Source organism: Hippocampus guttulatus, chromosome 9, assembly GCF_054856545.1.
Source record: "Hippocampus guttulatus isolate MCC_2025c chromosome 9, RoL_Hgut_1.0, whole genome shotgun sequence".
Classification (NCBI taxonomy): Eukaryota; Metazoa; Chordata; class Actinopteri; order Syngnathiformes; family Syngnathidae; genus Hippocampus; species Hippocampus guttulatus.
This window is the reverse complement of record NC_141269.1, coordinates 11488305-11503801: the sequence shown is the minus strand read 5'-3', so window position 1 is coordinate 11503801 and position 15497 is coordinate 11488305. Positions and strand designations below refer to the sequence as shown.

The 15497-nt window shown below is 42.1% G+C and overlaps 1 protein-coding gene across 1 annotated transcript; it reads right to left on the bottom strand.

Annotated features, from left to right (window-relative positions):
* Positions 1-382: 382 nt before the first annotated feature.
* On the bottom strand, positions 383-14610 carry cplx2a (complexin 2a). The gene is made up of 4 exons (XM_086120677.1): positions 14397-14610; positions 13303-13392; positions 3870-4048; positions 383-1778 (listed from the first exon to the last, which is right to left on the bottom strand). Exons 2-4 carry the CDS (start codon positions 13331-13333, stop codon positions 1587-1589), a joined length of 402 nt encoding a protein of 133 aa, XP_085976803.1. The 5' UTR covers positions 13334-13392; positions 14397-14610; the 3' UTR covers positions 383-1586.
* Between the last annotated feature and the right edge of the window lie 887 nt (positions 14611-15497).

The window sequence follows — 15497 nt, the reverse complement described above, 5'->3', positions numbered from 1 at the left end:
GTGGCTCTGTCGGGCTCCTCCTACAGGGGCACACCTGTTGGTCATCATGTCATTAGTAGATTTTCTGTTAAAAGGACTCCTGGCCCGAGCACTCGGTGTCATGTCATTATTTCTGTCACTGTGTTCTGTTGTTGCTTCTGTGTTACTGCCATTTTGTTTGTATTGCTTTCACCTTGTTTTTGCGTCTGCCATGGGTTTTTGTCCGTTACTTTGGATTCTTGTTGTTTTCAGGACTTTGTTTGTGATGGATTTAGTTTTCATAGTGTTTGATGAATACATTTTGTCAAGTTCACCCTGCTCCTCCCTCCTGGCTGCCTTTTGGAAGATTTGATGTTACTTTCACCTTTCTTCATAGCATTATTTAGGAAAGGAGATAAACACATTGCGGATGTGAACAAGATTTTTATTGATTCTCAGGCAGAAACATACATAATAATCCTTTATTGCTCATGACGGTCTATATCGCCTCAGCGGCTCGTTCTCATACACAACAATAAATCAAACATCATTTGAACACTACTATCTTAATTACCATGTGGTCACTTCAGTGCCACTCAATGTACGAATGCCATGTTTATCCACAAATTAAGAGAAGAAACAAAACCGGAATTGTCATTTACTTTCAAAACTGATGTAAAAAGTCATTCACTGTTCTCTCCCTGTTATATGACAGTACTTACTGCCCAATTGGCGGTTTTATGGCTGAAAGCTTGTCTGGTGTCAGAAACACTACGACACAGTCATGCTTTCAAACGACAAAAGAATCCTCTGCAAACCTGTCAATTAAATGTCCTAAATGCTTTATTTTCTTATCAGTAATATCATTCACCGTTACATTGACAGGAGGAAAAACACAAACTCAGGAGTTATTGCCTTGATATTTTTTTTGCATAATGAAGAAGAGGATAAAAAGGCTTGTACATCGTCACGCACTCATCAAGACAAATGGCATGCGAGACACACTGAACATTTCCTACGCTACACAAAGGTGGGCACACCTCGACGTCTAACAAAGACAACACTTCACGGAGAATGTGTAACAACGCTGTGCAAAACGGCTTGACATAAACTCGACACAAACACAAACGGTAGCTTTAAGAGCACACACAAATTCTTTTTAAATATATATATTTTTTAATATGGCTTATCAAGTCATCACATTTTCTAGTTGAGACAGACACAGTATAATAAATGGATATATTTGATTGTTTGGCCTTGCTTGAGGCTTGTTATATAGATTGCTTATGTACAATTAAAGTGAACAGCGAGGTGAAGAACACCGTGTTGTTGCTTCAAGCTCTTCAATGGAGTTTAAAGTAGTCGAGGAAAAGGGCAGCCTGTTTCAAATCGTGTCGATGGCCCCTTTTCTAGTTGTTAGCTTCTAAGCTAACACACAACCGGCCAGTTGCACAGTCTACCTTAGCATGACAGCCGCAATTCACTTTTCAGATCTTTTAATAGTCACCACATGGCTTTGAACGAACCAAATTTGAATCATTTACAATGCTAATCTGATCATGAGTTTTGGGATTGAAGCCAACCTGGTAACGACTTCAGATAGCACTCGCACTGGCTAGCTGCTAGCCTTACTTCTTTAACATATCCTGCAGTGGACCCGGCAGATATTTCATCACTGTGTCCATGATGCTCTCCTCCTCCTCTTCATCCCCGCAGCCGGTGGGCACCGCCTTCTTCGGTCGGGTCAAGCTGCCGGCCGCAGGCTCCTCTGCTGCGGCTGCCGCCTCAGCCTCGGCCTCCTCGCGCTTTTTCAAACCGTACTGTGGAATAAAAACAGTGATGTGCGTGCAGCTTAAATGGGAAACTGCCCCATTCAGCTTACATTTGATTAATGTGAGATGTTTTAAGAAGTCGTGAATAATATTGAACAAATGCAAACTAGTCAAGTGAATAACAGTACAATAGCATAACAAGAGCAGCGGAATGCTAAACACTTTTAACACAATAAATTATACAAATGTACTCTCATTATCAGATCAGCACCAAAAACAGAAAATAATTTAACATTCTCGATTAACTGCAACCGAGCAAACACTCAAAATGAACTACACACATACCTGTCAACTCATACGGTTTAGCCATAGTTCATACGGATTTTGTGGTGAATCTTACGTATATGGCCGTATCGCACAAATCATACGGATTCTTTAATTTCCGCCCCCCCCCCCCCCCTAACGGGTAGTTCCGTTTGCTTTTGCCCAGAATGGTGCTAGTCTACTCGAATGCTTTCATTTCCGGTAACTTTCCAGTAAATCACGTGGTTCCTAGTTGAAACCTGAGTGCTGAATGGCTATTTTTTTTCTGTGTTTTCAATATTTGGAGTCGGTGAAAAAAGTAACGCAGGAATACAACTCTGAACACAGTAATGCCACTAAGTAGAATGATGATTAGACATTAACCAGACATTGTATTATGGAGATCTACAATAAATGTCATTGAAAATTTCGTGGGGTTTTTTCTGCCGTTATTTTGACATATAAAATTCTTTGGTTTGTTATAAGGATTTTTTTGGTAGTTTATACAGGTTGGCGCTCCGAAAAGTTGACAGGTATGTACACATGAAACGAATGCAGATCTTCATATTAGGTACTCCAAAAATAAATTTGTTGTGCAATAATTATGCCATTCAATTTGTGAACTGACTACTTTTGTCCTTTTATTTCTGGTCAGCTATTTGCTGTTGGGTGGCACAGTGGACGACTGATTAGCTACAGGGGTGTCAAACTCAGGTCCTGGAGGGCCGCTGTCCTGCACGTTTTCCAAGTCTCCCTGTTGCAACACACCTGATTCAAATAAACAGGTTCAATGTCAGGCTTCCGCAGAGCTTGCTGATGATCTGATCATTTGAATCAGGTGGTGTTGCAACAGGGAGACTTGGAAAACATGCAGGACAGCGGCCCTCCAGGACCTGAGTTTGACACCCCCGGATTAGCACATCCGTCTGGTTAGCATGTCAGTCACACAGTACAGAGGTCTGGGCTTCGATTCCGGCTTCCAGCTTGGAGTTTTCATGTTCTCCCCGTGCCTGCGTGAGTTTTCTCTGCAAAGTACATTTTCCTCCCCCATTCCAAAAACATACACGGTAGGTTAATTGAGTACTCTAAATTGTCCTGAGGTGTGATTGTAAGTGCGAATGGTTGTTCATTTCTGTGTGCTCTGCGAGTGGCTGGCAACCAGTTCAGGGTGTGCCTACTGCCCAAAGATGGATGGAAGAGGCTCCAGCAGGGATGCCCAAACTTTTTTGACCGAAGATCTATTTTTCAAGCCAACTAACCTTTGCGATCGACCGTGACCGCTAGTGCACGCATGCATGTGCGCGCAGACACACTATTTTGGGGGGTGTTCGGCATTTCACCATTACACCAATCGCAATCGACTTGGGAACAGTCCGCGGGCTATCGGCCGATCGTTGGGCACCCCTGGGCTCCAGCAAGCCCGCGACCCTCATGAGGTTAAGCCGCTTCGAAAATGGATGGATGCAGATTTGCTGTTGCTCCTCTCATATGGTGCATTATTATAAAGTGTCAGGAAGTTGGAGTTCACACTAAAGCAAACAAAGCAATTAAAAATAGCTCTTCAATCATCTATTTCCATGGCAGGGTCTGCTGTAAAAATACCAAAAAGAAAGAAAAAAAAATCTGGCAAGTGACACATAGAGCCTTCAGAAGCTCGCATTAAAAGAGAGGACATGATCCAAAATCATGAAAAGAATGAAATGAATATAAATGGGATTTTGGGTGACAAGAGCACCCTTACCAATGCACCCGTTCTCTTGTTCATTTCTGTCACAAACAGACTTGGTTGAACCTGATAGCGTAAATGAAGAGGCAGCACATATATAGCCATGGTACCTTATCCCTGATGCCTTGTCTCATCTGTTCCCTCTCAGCCTCCATCTTGGCGTATTTGGCCTTTCTCTCCTCCTCCTGCTGTCTAAGCGCCTCCTGCCTTTCCTCCTCTTTCTTTGCTGCATCTGGGTCCTCCTCCTTCTCCTCCCCGCCCAGCATCTTGCCCACATCAGGAGGGCCTCCTGGAGGAGGAAATATCACAATGGAGGGCAGTCAGAAGACACATAATACTCTCACATGTCAAATTGGGGCATTGGAGTGTTGGGTTTGAAAGTTGGAGAGGAGACATGCTCCGCAAGTGACATTAAAAACAAACGCCATGCCGAGTATTTTTAATGAGCAAGAAGGGGGAAATGAATTTCACTGCCCGAGTAAGGACCAGATTTCTCTCACCTTTCATCCATTCCCGGCGTTATCTTGCAATCTTTGCAAGGGAAAACATTTTTTGTAAATGAACATTTATTCACTTCTCGCTCACTTCAGCGACCGTGACCTTCGATGTGCATCTGTTTGACAAACGGCAGTACGTTGAAGACAGATAGTGTCATCGAGGAAGACTTGGACCTGTTGGTTTTAAATTCACTCTAAAATATAATAAGATTACCCGGTACATTACCCGGAAGTACATAAATGCTCATTCAAAAAATATTTTCCATTGCAGAAAAAACAAACTTGCGTTATCTCGCAATGATTGTGAGTTAATGCAAAGGTTTCTTTTTTCTTCCATGTCACCATAGGGGCGCCGTAGATTTCAGAACTAAAAAGGAGAATTGCTGAAAAATGAGAACCGGTTGCGAGGTGAATCATGGATGTAATATCTGTTTTTTAGGTATCAGTGGCCCATTGAGAGCAACCATAATTGCAATGTGGCTGATGAAAACAAGTTTGACGTTGCTGGTTTAGTAGAAAACTGGACTTGATGAAAAGGGTGGGGGGGATAGAAAAACTAGGTCAGTAAAGATAGTCTTGTCTATTTAGTGGAAACGGAAAATCATAATGAGGAGGAGGGAATGTGTCAGAAACATTTTGTGAGCTGTTCCTATTTAGTGAGATTATGCAGCAGGTTGCAGTTTCCCCATTAAAAAGAAAATAGAGAGTGTGACTAGAGGAAAGTGACAAATGAAAGACGGTAGAAAATAAACTAAAGGAAATGAGGATGAAGAAAGAGGGCAACGGAGCGCAGGAAAGAGCAGAGTGGGCCGTCGGGGGCTTTACGCCGGCAAGTCTTCGGGGACCGATGGGGGCCATCTGAGGAGAGAACGAAAGCAAGCAAGCGAGAAAGAAAGGCAGCGTAATCCTTGAGCCGAGTGCCGCCGCTGGTATTGTTGGTATTTTCACTCATCAGCATCATGAAAAAGGAAAGTGCAGCACATTGCAGAGATGGAAGACAAAAGACAAGATGAGGTGGAAGAGACCAGAGAGACATGAGAAGGAAATGGAAATGGGAGTGCTTTTTCTCCGTAGGAGTCTAAAGACAGATAAGAAAATACGATGCTTAAGTGTGAAAGGTTGTTTACTGAACGTGACATTTTTACATGGGCCTTGCGCCTTGAAGGAGGATTTAGTCAGCGATCAGTATGCGGCAGCATAGACAATACAGTGTAGTCCTTCATATTCAAGATTTGTTGCGAGCGTATTCACATATTCACAATTTTGTTTTGTGTTATTGGAGCTGATCCTCTGTTATTTGATGCGAATCGTGGCCATTTGCTGTCTTTCTCCATCCATCCATTTCCCAAACTGCTCAACTCTGCTTTATGATGGCTGATAGTTTGCCCCTGGAACCATTCTTCCCTATGGGGACACTTTTTTAAAAAATACAAATCGAGCTTCGTGTTTCCACTGCACTAAGCCTTAAATGAAATTGCGCCGGTGCTCACAGACCATGAGAGGACATATTTGCAGACAGCTACGTTTGCTGTATTGATCCGCTTTATTGGTTCAAGTAATTTCTTTCTGGACAATTTTTGCTCAGGAGCTGCTTCTCTCAGCATTCACTTACAGTATAGTCATTGGAATAGTTTCCAGTATTGTGTGAATTATTATTGTTATTGCTTTGCAAAAAAGTAGGCATTGAAATCACTAAGTAGGTGCCTAGTACACCGTATTTGAATACATCAATTTTCCTCATTGCCTTGTTTGACTTTTAATGTCCATTGCAGGCTATAATCACAAGAATCTTGCAGGGTTTTTTTTTTTTTGCGCAAGGTTCTAATTCCTAATGTAAAACAATAAATCATTCAAATTTATGAAGGGATTGGAAGTGAGCTATAAAAAGAAAGAAGTAGAACGACATCCAAAGGAAGTCCAGTAGTGCTTGTCTCAGAGGCAGAGAAGTTGAAGTGGCAATACGCACCCGACCATGACGCACTATTCGACAAGGCCATGAAATGTGTATAATGCATGCATGGGGGGAGCTGGAACACATTTACAGCTAAGTGTCATCATATGGATATAAATAATTACTTTGCACCATTTTAGCTGTGCATTAATTAGTAATGTGAGGCTAAACAACTTCTCGTCTAGTGTGCACATGACGGAATGCGTGCGTCATTGCGTGTGTTTGGGTGAAAAGTCTGCTGGTTTGCATTAAAGGCAACACTCCACATGATGCAATCGTGGCTCCTATTTCCCTCCTGATTGAACTATTTGCGCATGTACAACTGTAATGATCACGTGTCCAGCTGTGACTTATGCGCCCTGAACCAACTTAATTGGTCGTGCCTCTGCAAGATAACACCAAACATTCTGGTTACAAACTCATGTTTTAACATAAGAATGAATCACCCCCGATGCACCTTTTTGAGGATTGAGCAAAATAACGCCTCGATATCAATCCAGCTGTAAATGAAGCAGTGAGTCACAGTCAGCTCAGCCTCATTGTCAAATGATTCTCTCACGATGACTTCCTCATTTGATCCTGAAAGCTTATTAGCACATTCAAATTGCCTTTGCTTGGCTGTAAAAGATAACTACAAAAACAAAAAGAAGAAGAAAAAGCAGATCCTGAGAGACAAAAGTCTGAGTTATATTGATCCAAGAGCTAAGCTCTTGTATGCCGTTTTGCAAACGATACAGCAACATCCTGTCAAAGCAGCGCTATTAACACACTCGTGCGTCACATGCGTCTTGCTTAGAGAATTCTTTGAAGCGTTTTCCCATTTAGGAGTTGGCAGCAATATGGAATGTTGCTGTAAAAAAATATCCGTGCAACAATGACTATACAAAAGTTTTCAGGTTGATGTCCAAGTCTTTTGAGTGTGCCTGCATTATGAGTCAACAAATTCAAGGAGATGGGAAGAACAACTAACCTCTGCCCCCACCTGTGCATGAATTTTGAATAGTGTCATATTAAAGCAATTCATCCGCTCTCCGTTATCACTTGAGGTTCTTGTGCAAATCTGTCTTTTTAAATCCTTTGCCAGGGTGGAGGGAAAGCCTAAAGAGAAAGTAAAGATCTGGATTCGCATGAACTCAGCAAAGCTCATTTTACAGCAAAATGAATAGTTTGGGAGAAATACCGTATATTGGCGACTGGGTTGCATCGGGCCTTTGAATTTGTCATCATTCAAATTTTCCTGAAGTTGACAACGCAATGCAAACAACTCACTTAGTTCAAAATATAAAATAAGAAATGTTTACGGTGCACTGAGAGAGTATATCGCATTGTTGATACTAAACATTTGCAAGACAAAGGAGATGCAATGACCTGGTTTTCTGCATAAATTGTCACAAAATGTGATCTGGTCACAAAAGTAGACAAAAGGGTGAAAACAGTATGACTCAGACATGTCCAGCTCCGGGCCTGCAGGGCCACTGTCCTGCCTGTTTTCCAGCTCTCCCGGCCGCAACACACCTGATTCAGATGATCAGCTCATCAGCCAGCTCTGAAGCAGCATTAGAACCATCCTGATGATTTGAATCAGGTGTGTGTTGCTCCTGGGAGAGTTGGAAAACAGGCAGGACCGACTTTGGACACCCCTGCAGTATGTGAACCTTCGTATGTATGAAGCGAGTGAGCCTGCTTCGGCAGCAACATCCTCAACCAACCGTTTCCTCGAGTTGCACGTCTGCACAAATGTCAGGTGGGATTTTGGTCTCTTTACTTAAGTGCTTCACTACAGCAATATTCTTGTGCCGTCTAGTGTAATTTGCTCTCTTGAGGTCATGCCACAGTATCTCAATCAGGTTGAGGTCAACATTCTGACTGGGCCACTCCAAAAGGCTTATTTTCTTCTGCTGAAGCCACACAATTGTGCATTTACTTTGTTGTCCTGTCGCATCACACATCCTCTATAGAGCTTCAAATGACAGATGGTCTGACGTGAATTCATTTTTTCCCTCAGTAATAGCAACGTGTCCTGAGGTAGCAAAGCGATACCAGGTCGTGATGATCTTCTTTTTGACCCTTTCCAGCTTCTTAATTGTTGGTCTTCTAAGAGATCTTTTGCTTGAGGAAAGGGTCTCGCCGGGAATCTTCTTGGTAAAGTAGCACACTCAAGCCCGGTGTGTACAACGGATTCAAGCTTTAACCAACACCTCGAACCTAGTCACATTAATTGAACTGACTGATGACTCAGATTAGCTGCTACATCCTACATTTTTTTTTCACCCTGCGCTGTGATTTTTGCACATTGTGTTAAAAAATATCCCAACAAAAAGAACTGTTTGTGTTACGAAATTGTGTTTTTCTATTGTTTTGCCTTAGACGAAGATCCAATCACCTTTTCTGACAATCTATGCAGAAATTCTCGTACCTTCAAACGGGTTACATACTTATTTTTCCATCAGTATATACTTATGTATACCGGATGTGTAGTGTTAAATGAAGTCACTTTCAGAAATGCTACAAAGCTAAATGTAATGATTTAATATGAGATTGAAAGATTTGGAGCTGGATTAGTATACAGTATTTGACAGAAGTACTGCACTCGCAGCTACACACACACACACATTGAAAGGGGCTCAAGGTCAGTTTGATGAATTTAATAACAGGGGGAGAAGATAGGGAGGTGTGCGTGCATGCGCATGTGTGTGTGCGTGTATGTGTCTCAGTGGTACGGTTGTAGGTCAATCAAGCAATGAAGACTTGATTTCCAATCCTAGCTGAGTTGCCGGCAAATGCACTCTGAGGTGAGAGGAAAACATCTCAAAGTGTATTCTGTTCTCATCTGACCTCCAATGACACTGTTTCATCTCACTACAAATACGCCAAACGGGTTCGAAATATAAATACAGTATAGCTGTTTCATGGAGGATCAGGGATAGAGATATTAATAGCAGTATGTTCTGGTTAACCTAAATAGAAGGTGCCTTTGACAGTCTTTTGTGAACAATACTGTTTCATAATTTTATGTGGCTTTTAATTAGCAAAACTTGAAATACGGTTGAAAGAGCATGTTACGGTTCATTTTACACTTACATGAATGTTAAGGATGTTAAATTGTAACTTAAAAGAGGTTTTATGATGGTGACGGAACCGATTAATTCTATTTCTACTATTTCCCAGGTGAAATGTTGTTTGGAAATTCAAACCAGAGGAAGACTAGTTTCCAGGAACGGATGGCAATTTTATTCAGGAGACAATGTCTGTGTCCAAATTCACAATCTGCGTCCTCCGTAGGCCGCATGACCGGTCCGTATGACATCACTTCTGAGGCATCTTGACCACATGTGGTTTACGAATTCCAGAAAGACAATTCACCGGCTGGGTCTTGGACATGTAGCCTCGGTGGACCGCATGAACCGTGGCGAAATTTGACAGGCTTAATGTGAATTTAGAAACCACGCGCGGTCGGAAGGGGCAGGAAGTGATGTCATGCCTGTGAATTGGGACACAGGCAATGACTTGCATTAACAATGAGCTATCAATATGCTTACTATAAATAAATAAATAAATCGATGAAGAAAATGTACATAAATTGAGATCATCCTTCTTTTCGCTCAAGTTTTGTGCTGATATAGTTGAGCCTACTTTATGGAGACTCATTCCCTCAAACCAATGTCTGCCTCATTTAACAGCCCCTGAGTCTGTCACAGTAACTCAAGATAAATTGGGAAGTGCCGAGTCAGCGGTGAAGTACTCGGGAGTGGTGGAAATTCAAGTGCAAGGCAATGGCCCCAGCGTAGGAGCTGAACCTAATTTGTGTGAATGTCATTTTGATGTACAGTAATCCAAAAATTAACTCCGTATTCATCGAGCACAATTTAATTATATTCTTTCAACTGTGGAAATATTAAATATGCAGATTTGACTGCACAGACAACGGGCTCCTATAGTGGTTCTCTGCCAATGCTGTTTTCATTCATCTGTGATAATTAATGACATCAGAGGACGCACTATCCTTGTCGCTTTCTTATTATAGCCATTGGAACTTTACACAGCCTTGGTCACGACAAGTTAGAAAATGTTATTTTGGTGTTACATCTGCGATGCTAAGATAATGCTATGGTCAAGGGGAAATGATATTTATGAGTTTGTTAAGACAACAAAAGTGCATATTGAGCAGATAAGATAAGATAACCTTTATTTGTCCCACACTGGGGAAAGATGCATGCATAAATGTGCAACAAGTTTTATTCGGCTATATTGGAATTCGTTTCACTTCATTTTAGTAAAACGCTTAAATGGCAATTTTGTATTTAGGAGTCAGGCAGGCTGTGCCTCATCGGACTGTGCTGCAATATCACATGGTAATCCCTGTTGAAAATAAGCGCACATTCTACATAGCAACGAGTTTGTGATGCAAAGGAGAACAAGTGAAAAAAATTCGATTACAATATGTTCAACGTGGGCCGTCTGTATTATTGTAAAAGAAATATTTTAGTTGACTTCCCCTTTAAATATGATGCAGAAGTTGTGTTTTGTTGCTTTTATTTGACTTTTTAGAGGCGACAAAATAAGTGCCATCACATACACGAAGTCTTTACCCATCAATATTAATTTAAAGTTAATACAGAGTTTTTTATTGGTTAGTGTTTGGAACATTGTGCTAACCTAATTTGACACTTGTATCACAGTAGAGAAATGATAAATTGCTCCCTTAAAGTTGCCTCCACACTGAAATTGTATTCTGGTGGATGACAGTTTGAAGCTGGAACAGATTGTTTCGATTTCAATGATTTCCTCTGGGACAAATTGTTTGGAAACCTCACCCCGATTGGATCAGTATCGCAGTTGGATTGTATTCGTCCCGGTATTGGCAAAGTTGTCCTTCATCTATACATGCGAGGCTGCTTTGACCACTAACCCATGCAGATGCCCAACCATAAAAACACAACTAATGAAAGAATATCTCACTGGGATTGATGTATTGATTGACAGCTTTAGAGAGTCGAGGTGAAGGCTTGGCTGACTGATTTACTGGCTAATTGTTTTGCTTCATTATTTGCTTCTCCCTCAAGCGGCGACCTTTTGTGATCCGGCGGCCAGTCAGCATATTCGCATATGTTGTTTGGAAAGAGGTCACTGCGATCTGCTCCAAAATTATTGACTCGAACCAAAGCTTGACAGCCTTACATGTGAATTACTACATGTTATACAATCAGCAATCTGTATTCTATAAGCTGCGGCGCCACCGTGCAAACTCCTCAACAGGCTGCAGGCAGACTGCGGCCCGCTCCCGAGCAACGGCCGATGCATTGCAGTTGATTTTGGGATTCCTATAGCGCAGCTGCTTTATGAAATCCAGCAGGATGAGGCAGCGCCGGCATCCTCGGAATGCCAATGAGCAGTGGGAGATCTTCTTTCTTATCTTCCCCGCCCTCACTGTAACCCAAAGACACCTCCGTAACCTGCACAACAGCTCTGCATCGTTCACGTCTCAACGCTACGTGTGCAGCATCTGAATTACAACGGCCAGTGTAACTTTGCTGCTCTCGTCAAAAAGCTGGAGGAAGGAGGATTGAATTACATGACTGGATTGAGGACTAATTAGGGGGCAAATTATTAATATATTAAGTCAAGATAATACCGGTGCACTATCCAGGGAAAAGTGTATGACACCCGGCCTACAACTACAAGAATGAAACCGGAAAGGTCTATGGTTCATACTTCCACTCTTATGAGAAGATTTTGCGTTGGGCTTGTGGGAACATTTTTTTTCCATTCAGTCCAAACTACATTTGAGAGGTAAGAGGTCACTGATGTTGGAGATTGCTCACATCTCAGTGCTAGTTACCGAGGTTCTTCAACAACAAATCCATCCTGCCATGATTTTATGGGTTGCATTTGGCCAAGCCTTTCTGGGGAACCTCAGCAACATTGGAACTGGATCTGCGCTCTCACAGCTGCTTGACTAATCGTGATTACAAGCGTTACACTTGCACATGTCTGATTTTTTATGCTTGTATCATTTCTTTGATATGTTTAATGCACTTTTAATAAGTTGTTTTTTTTTTTGTCATGAGCCACATTGAAGTTATGGTTTCCTTCGGAGGGCTGTTATGACTGTGAACCCAAATAAATCTATGATGAACTTATATTCCATATATGCAACAAATTATTGAATAACCAGTTTTATAATCAGAGGCTAGTGAAAATTGTTTGTTCAAATATTGTTGCATTTATTTTAGCCCTTTCATGCACCCTGTAATGTGATAACATGATAAGACGTCCAATGGAGTAACCGCTGTCCCTGAAAGGGTTAAAAGGGAGCTTGGGAACAAAAAAAATATGCTTGTAATATCTCAAGATTTTATAAGTGAAGACAATTTGCAATTTTGGTGTTTTTGGAAGAAACATGAAGTCATTGCACATAATTTGCTCTTGCGGGCCACATAAAACAATGTGGCGGGCCAGTTCTGGCCACCGGGCCTTGAGTTTGACACCTGTGGCTTGATATGTTACTTGTAGAAAACAAATTGTCACACTTTTTAATCACTTAGTTTGCTAATGCCTTGGGCAGGCTCTGCCTTTGCGAATCTTGTTTTCTGTACTGCTAAAATGGAAAAGGTGCGTCCTTCAAATTGGATGCAGAATTGTCCAAAATATATCAGCACGATAGGACTGATACCCAACACGGGATCACCTCAAGCATGTGTTCCAAGAACTTTTTCAATCCAGTGGATTAGCATGCAGGAGCAAAACATGCAACAACATAAACACTAATTGTATATCTTTGTCTTAAAATATAACCCTGGGTGGTCTAAAAGCCTCATGTGGATGTGTGCAGTCACATGTAGCTGCATCCCAAGAAATTGACATTTGGCGACTAAAAATACATATTCAAACTATGAAAGTTTTTTGGGACATAATGTAAATGAGCAGCCATTCTGTTTGAATGCAGCCTTTGCTCAGTTACTGTACGATGGATTAAAGCATCCCCCGTCCCTATAGCACTGCATGAACTGGTCCTGTGCTTGTGCTGAACATCCCGTTTACATCCTCTACACTGCAGTGCTGTTAAATCAAGCCGTCGCCTGGCAGCCAACTCACCTCCCAGTGCAGTTTTCATTACAAAATTCATGATGAAGCAGTTCTGTGTTCTCTTCCTTCAGCTCGTCACGTTATTGAGGACGGACGGACCTGCAGCCGGGGGACAAAACACTTTTAGCTAAGCCTGTTAAGGACCTTCATTCCGCTGGGTGTCATACATGAGAGTTTGATGGGACAAGGAGGAGGATGACGATCCATAAAAGAGAGAGAGCGAAATGACCTCCGGTTAGGACGTTGTGAAAATAAACACTGAAGCTTCTGGCAAAGTGTTTTTTTAATTTTAATTTTAATTTTTTTTAATTGCAAGAGTTTGTTATTCTTGATGATGTTCATTGTGTTTTATGGGTCACTTTATTTGGGGCACAAAAGGTCACAAATCCATTCTAACATTGTTGTGACTTTTCTCTAGATATTCGTGTCCTTGATTTACAACCACAATCTGTCTTGTGTGGATTTATGCTGACCCAACTACCTGTGACGTATCTTCATTTGGGGGGAAAGGGGGGGGGACACACGTGGGGAAAACAGCAGAGCTAAAAAAACAAAAAGGTCAGGGTGAGCAAGAGAAGTCATGTTTTGTGTAAAAAAGAGAACCTCCATGATGTCTCCATGATGGCATAATTACTTTCCTTAAAAGTGCAATTCAGAACATGCATTGTCATCCTTCTTGCGTGTGAATGGTTTAATCACCTTGTTTTGAAGTTCCAGTGACCTTGCAACTCTCACTGTGGGATCATTCGACATTTCTCTCCACATAATACTTCGCAAAGCCACTTTGACTGCATTTTACAGCTTCGCGGTGTGCTATGCTGCATTACAAAACTTGCAGCACTCCTCACGTCTTAATCTGCAGCAGCCTCTTCGAATCATTTCCTCCTTTGCCTCCTCTTCAGCATCGTCTGCTGCAGCGTCAATTTCCCCTCACGTGAACCCTCATTAACTCACCATTCAGCCGAACGATACATTTCCCGTTTTTACAAGTACTACTTCAATTAGGATTTCAGCGAGCGAGCGAGCGGCGTAATTTGGCAAGAGCACCAAAATGTCTCCATCCTGTCCCGCACGGTGCACCAACAGTGGTTTTCATCCTTTACCTTGATTTGGATCCTCGTCCGAGTCTTTCTCAGCCCAAATCAGGAAGGGGGAGGAAAGGCGCAGCGGGTCTGCAACCAGTTTTTCTTCTTCTTCTTCAGTAACACGGAATGTATTAGTTGTTGCGTCTAAAAAAAATTAAGGACAGATCGAGCCTCCCGGTTTGCAGACATGCCGGTTGTGTCGGAGTCAGGCTGCAGCGGAGGAGGAGGAGGAGGAAGAGGAGGAGGAGGAAGCGAGAGGGGCTCCTGCAGGACCAGATGAGAACATGCAGCGGGAGGGGGAGCGTGGACGGTGCACGCTCGTAATAGCGCCATTTAAAGAGCCGGGTTCATTGCCAGCATTGTGGCAAAACAAAAGAATTATTGTTTATACTACATACTGTATATTCCCGGAAAGAAAAGATCATTTAAAAAAATACTAGCAACAAACAACATTGTAAACTTCACGTACACATTATGTCGTTGTCCGTCCATTTTTATGGGCTTTATTTTAGTGACTAGGGTAAATCCTGCGCAGCACATGGCGTAACTATGCAGAGGCGTGTTAGACCCAATGTTGGTAATTTTGCAAGTAAGTGCAGGCCACGGATCGGTGAGAGGGGGGGGCTGTGGGAGTGGTCACAGCTGACTTCAAGCACGGCCCATCAAAGTGGCTCCTTTCATTCTCTTTAAATGCAGCACGCTTGAGTAGAGACGAGGCTAGACTAGCTGTCAGACTCTCATATTGACATTAGCAGACTACTTGCAGACACAGAAGAATCCATATATTTATTGTAGCTGCTCCATTGGCCACCTGGAGAGAACCTATCTCACTCCACATTTTGTGCTCATTTGGGCTCAGCAACCTCGAAGAAAATAGTCTCTTTGTCTTTTTAATTCCCTGTATCTTAGATGTATTCACCGGGTTGTCTGCAGACGAGCCAATCAACGGTGTGAACAACTCCAATCAAGCTTGAAAGGTGTCACATATTGTAAACTAGTTTCCGCTCAGTGGAAAAACAAGGCTCTCCCTTCAAATTGCGGTCTGAGTCAGCTCAAACAATCTTTTCAAAAAAAAATTGAAGAGTATATGAGAAACACAAACACTTGAGTATTTATTTT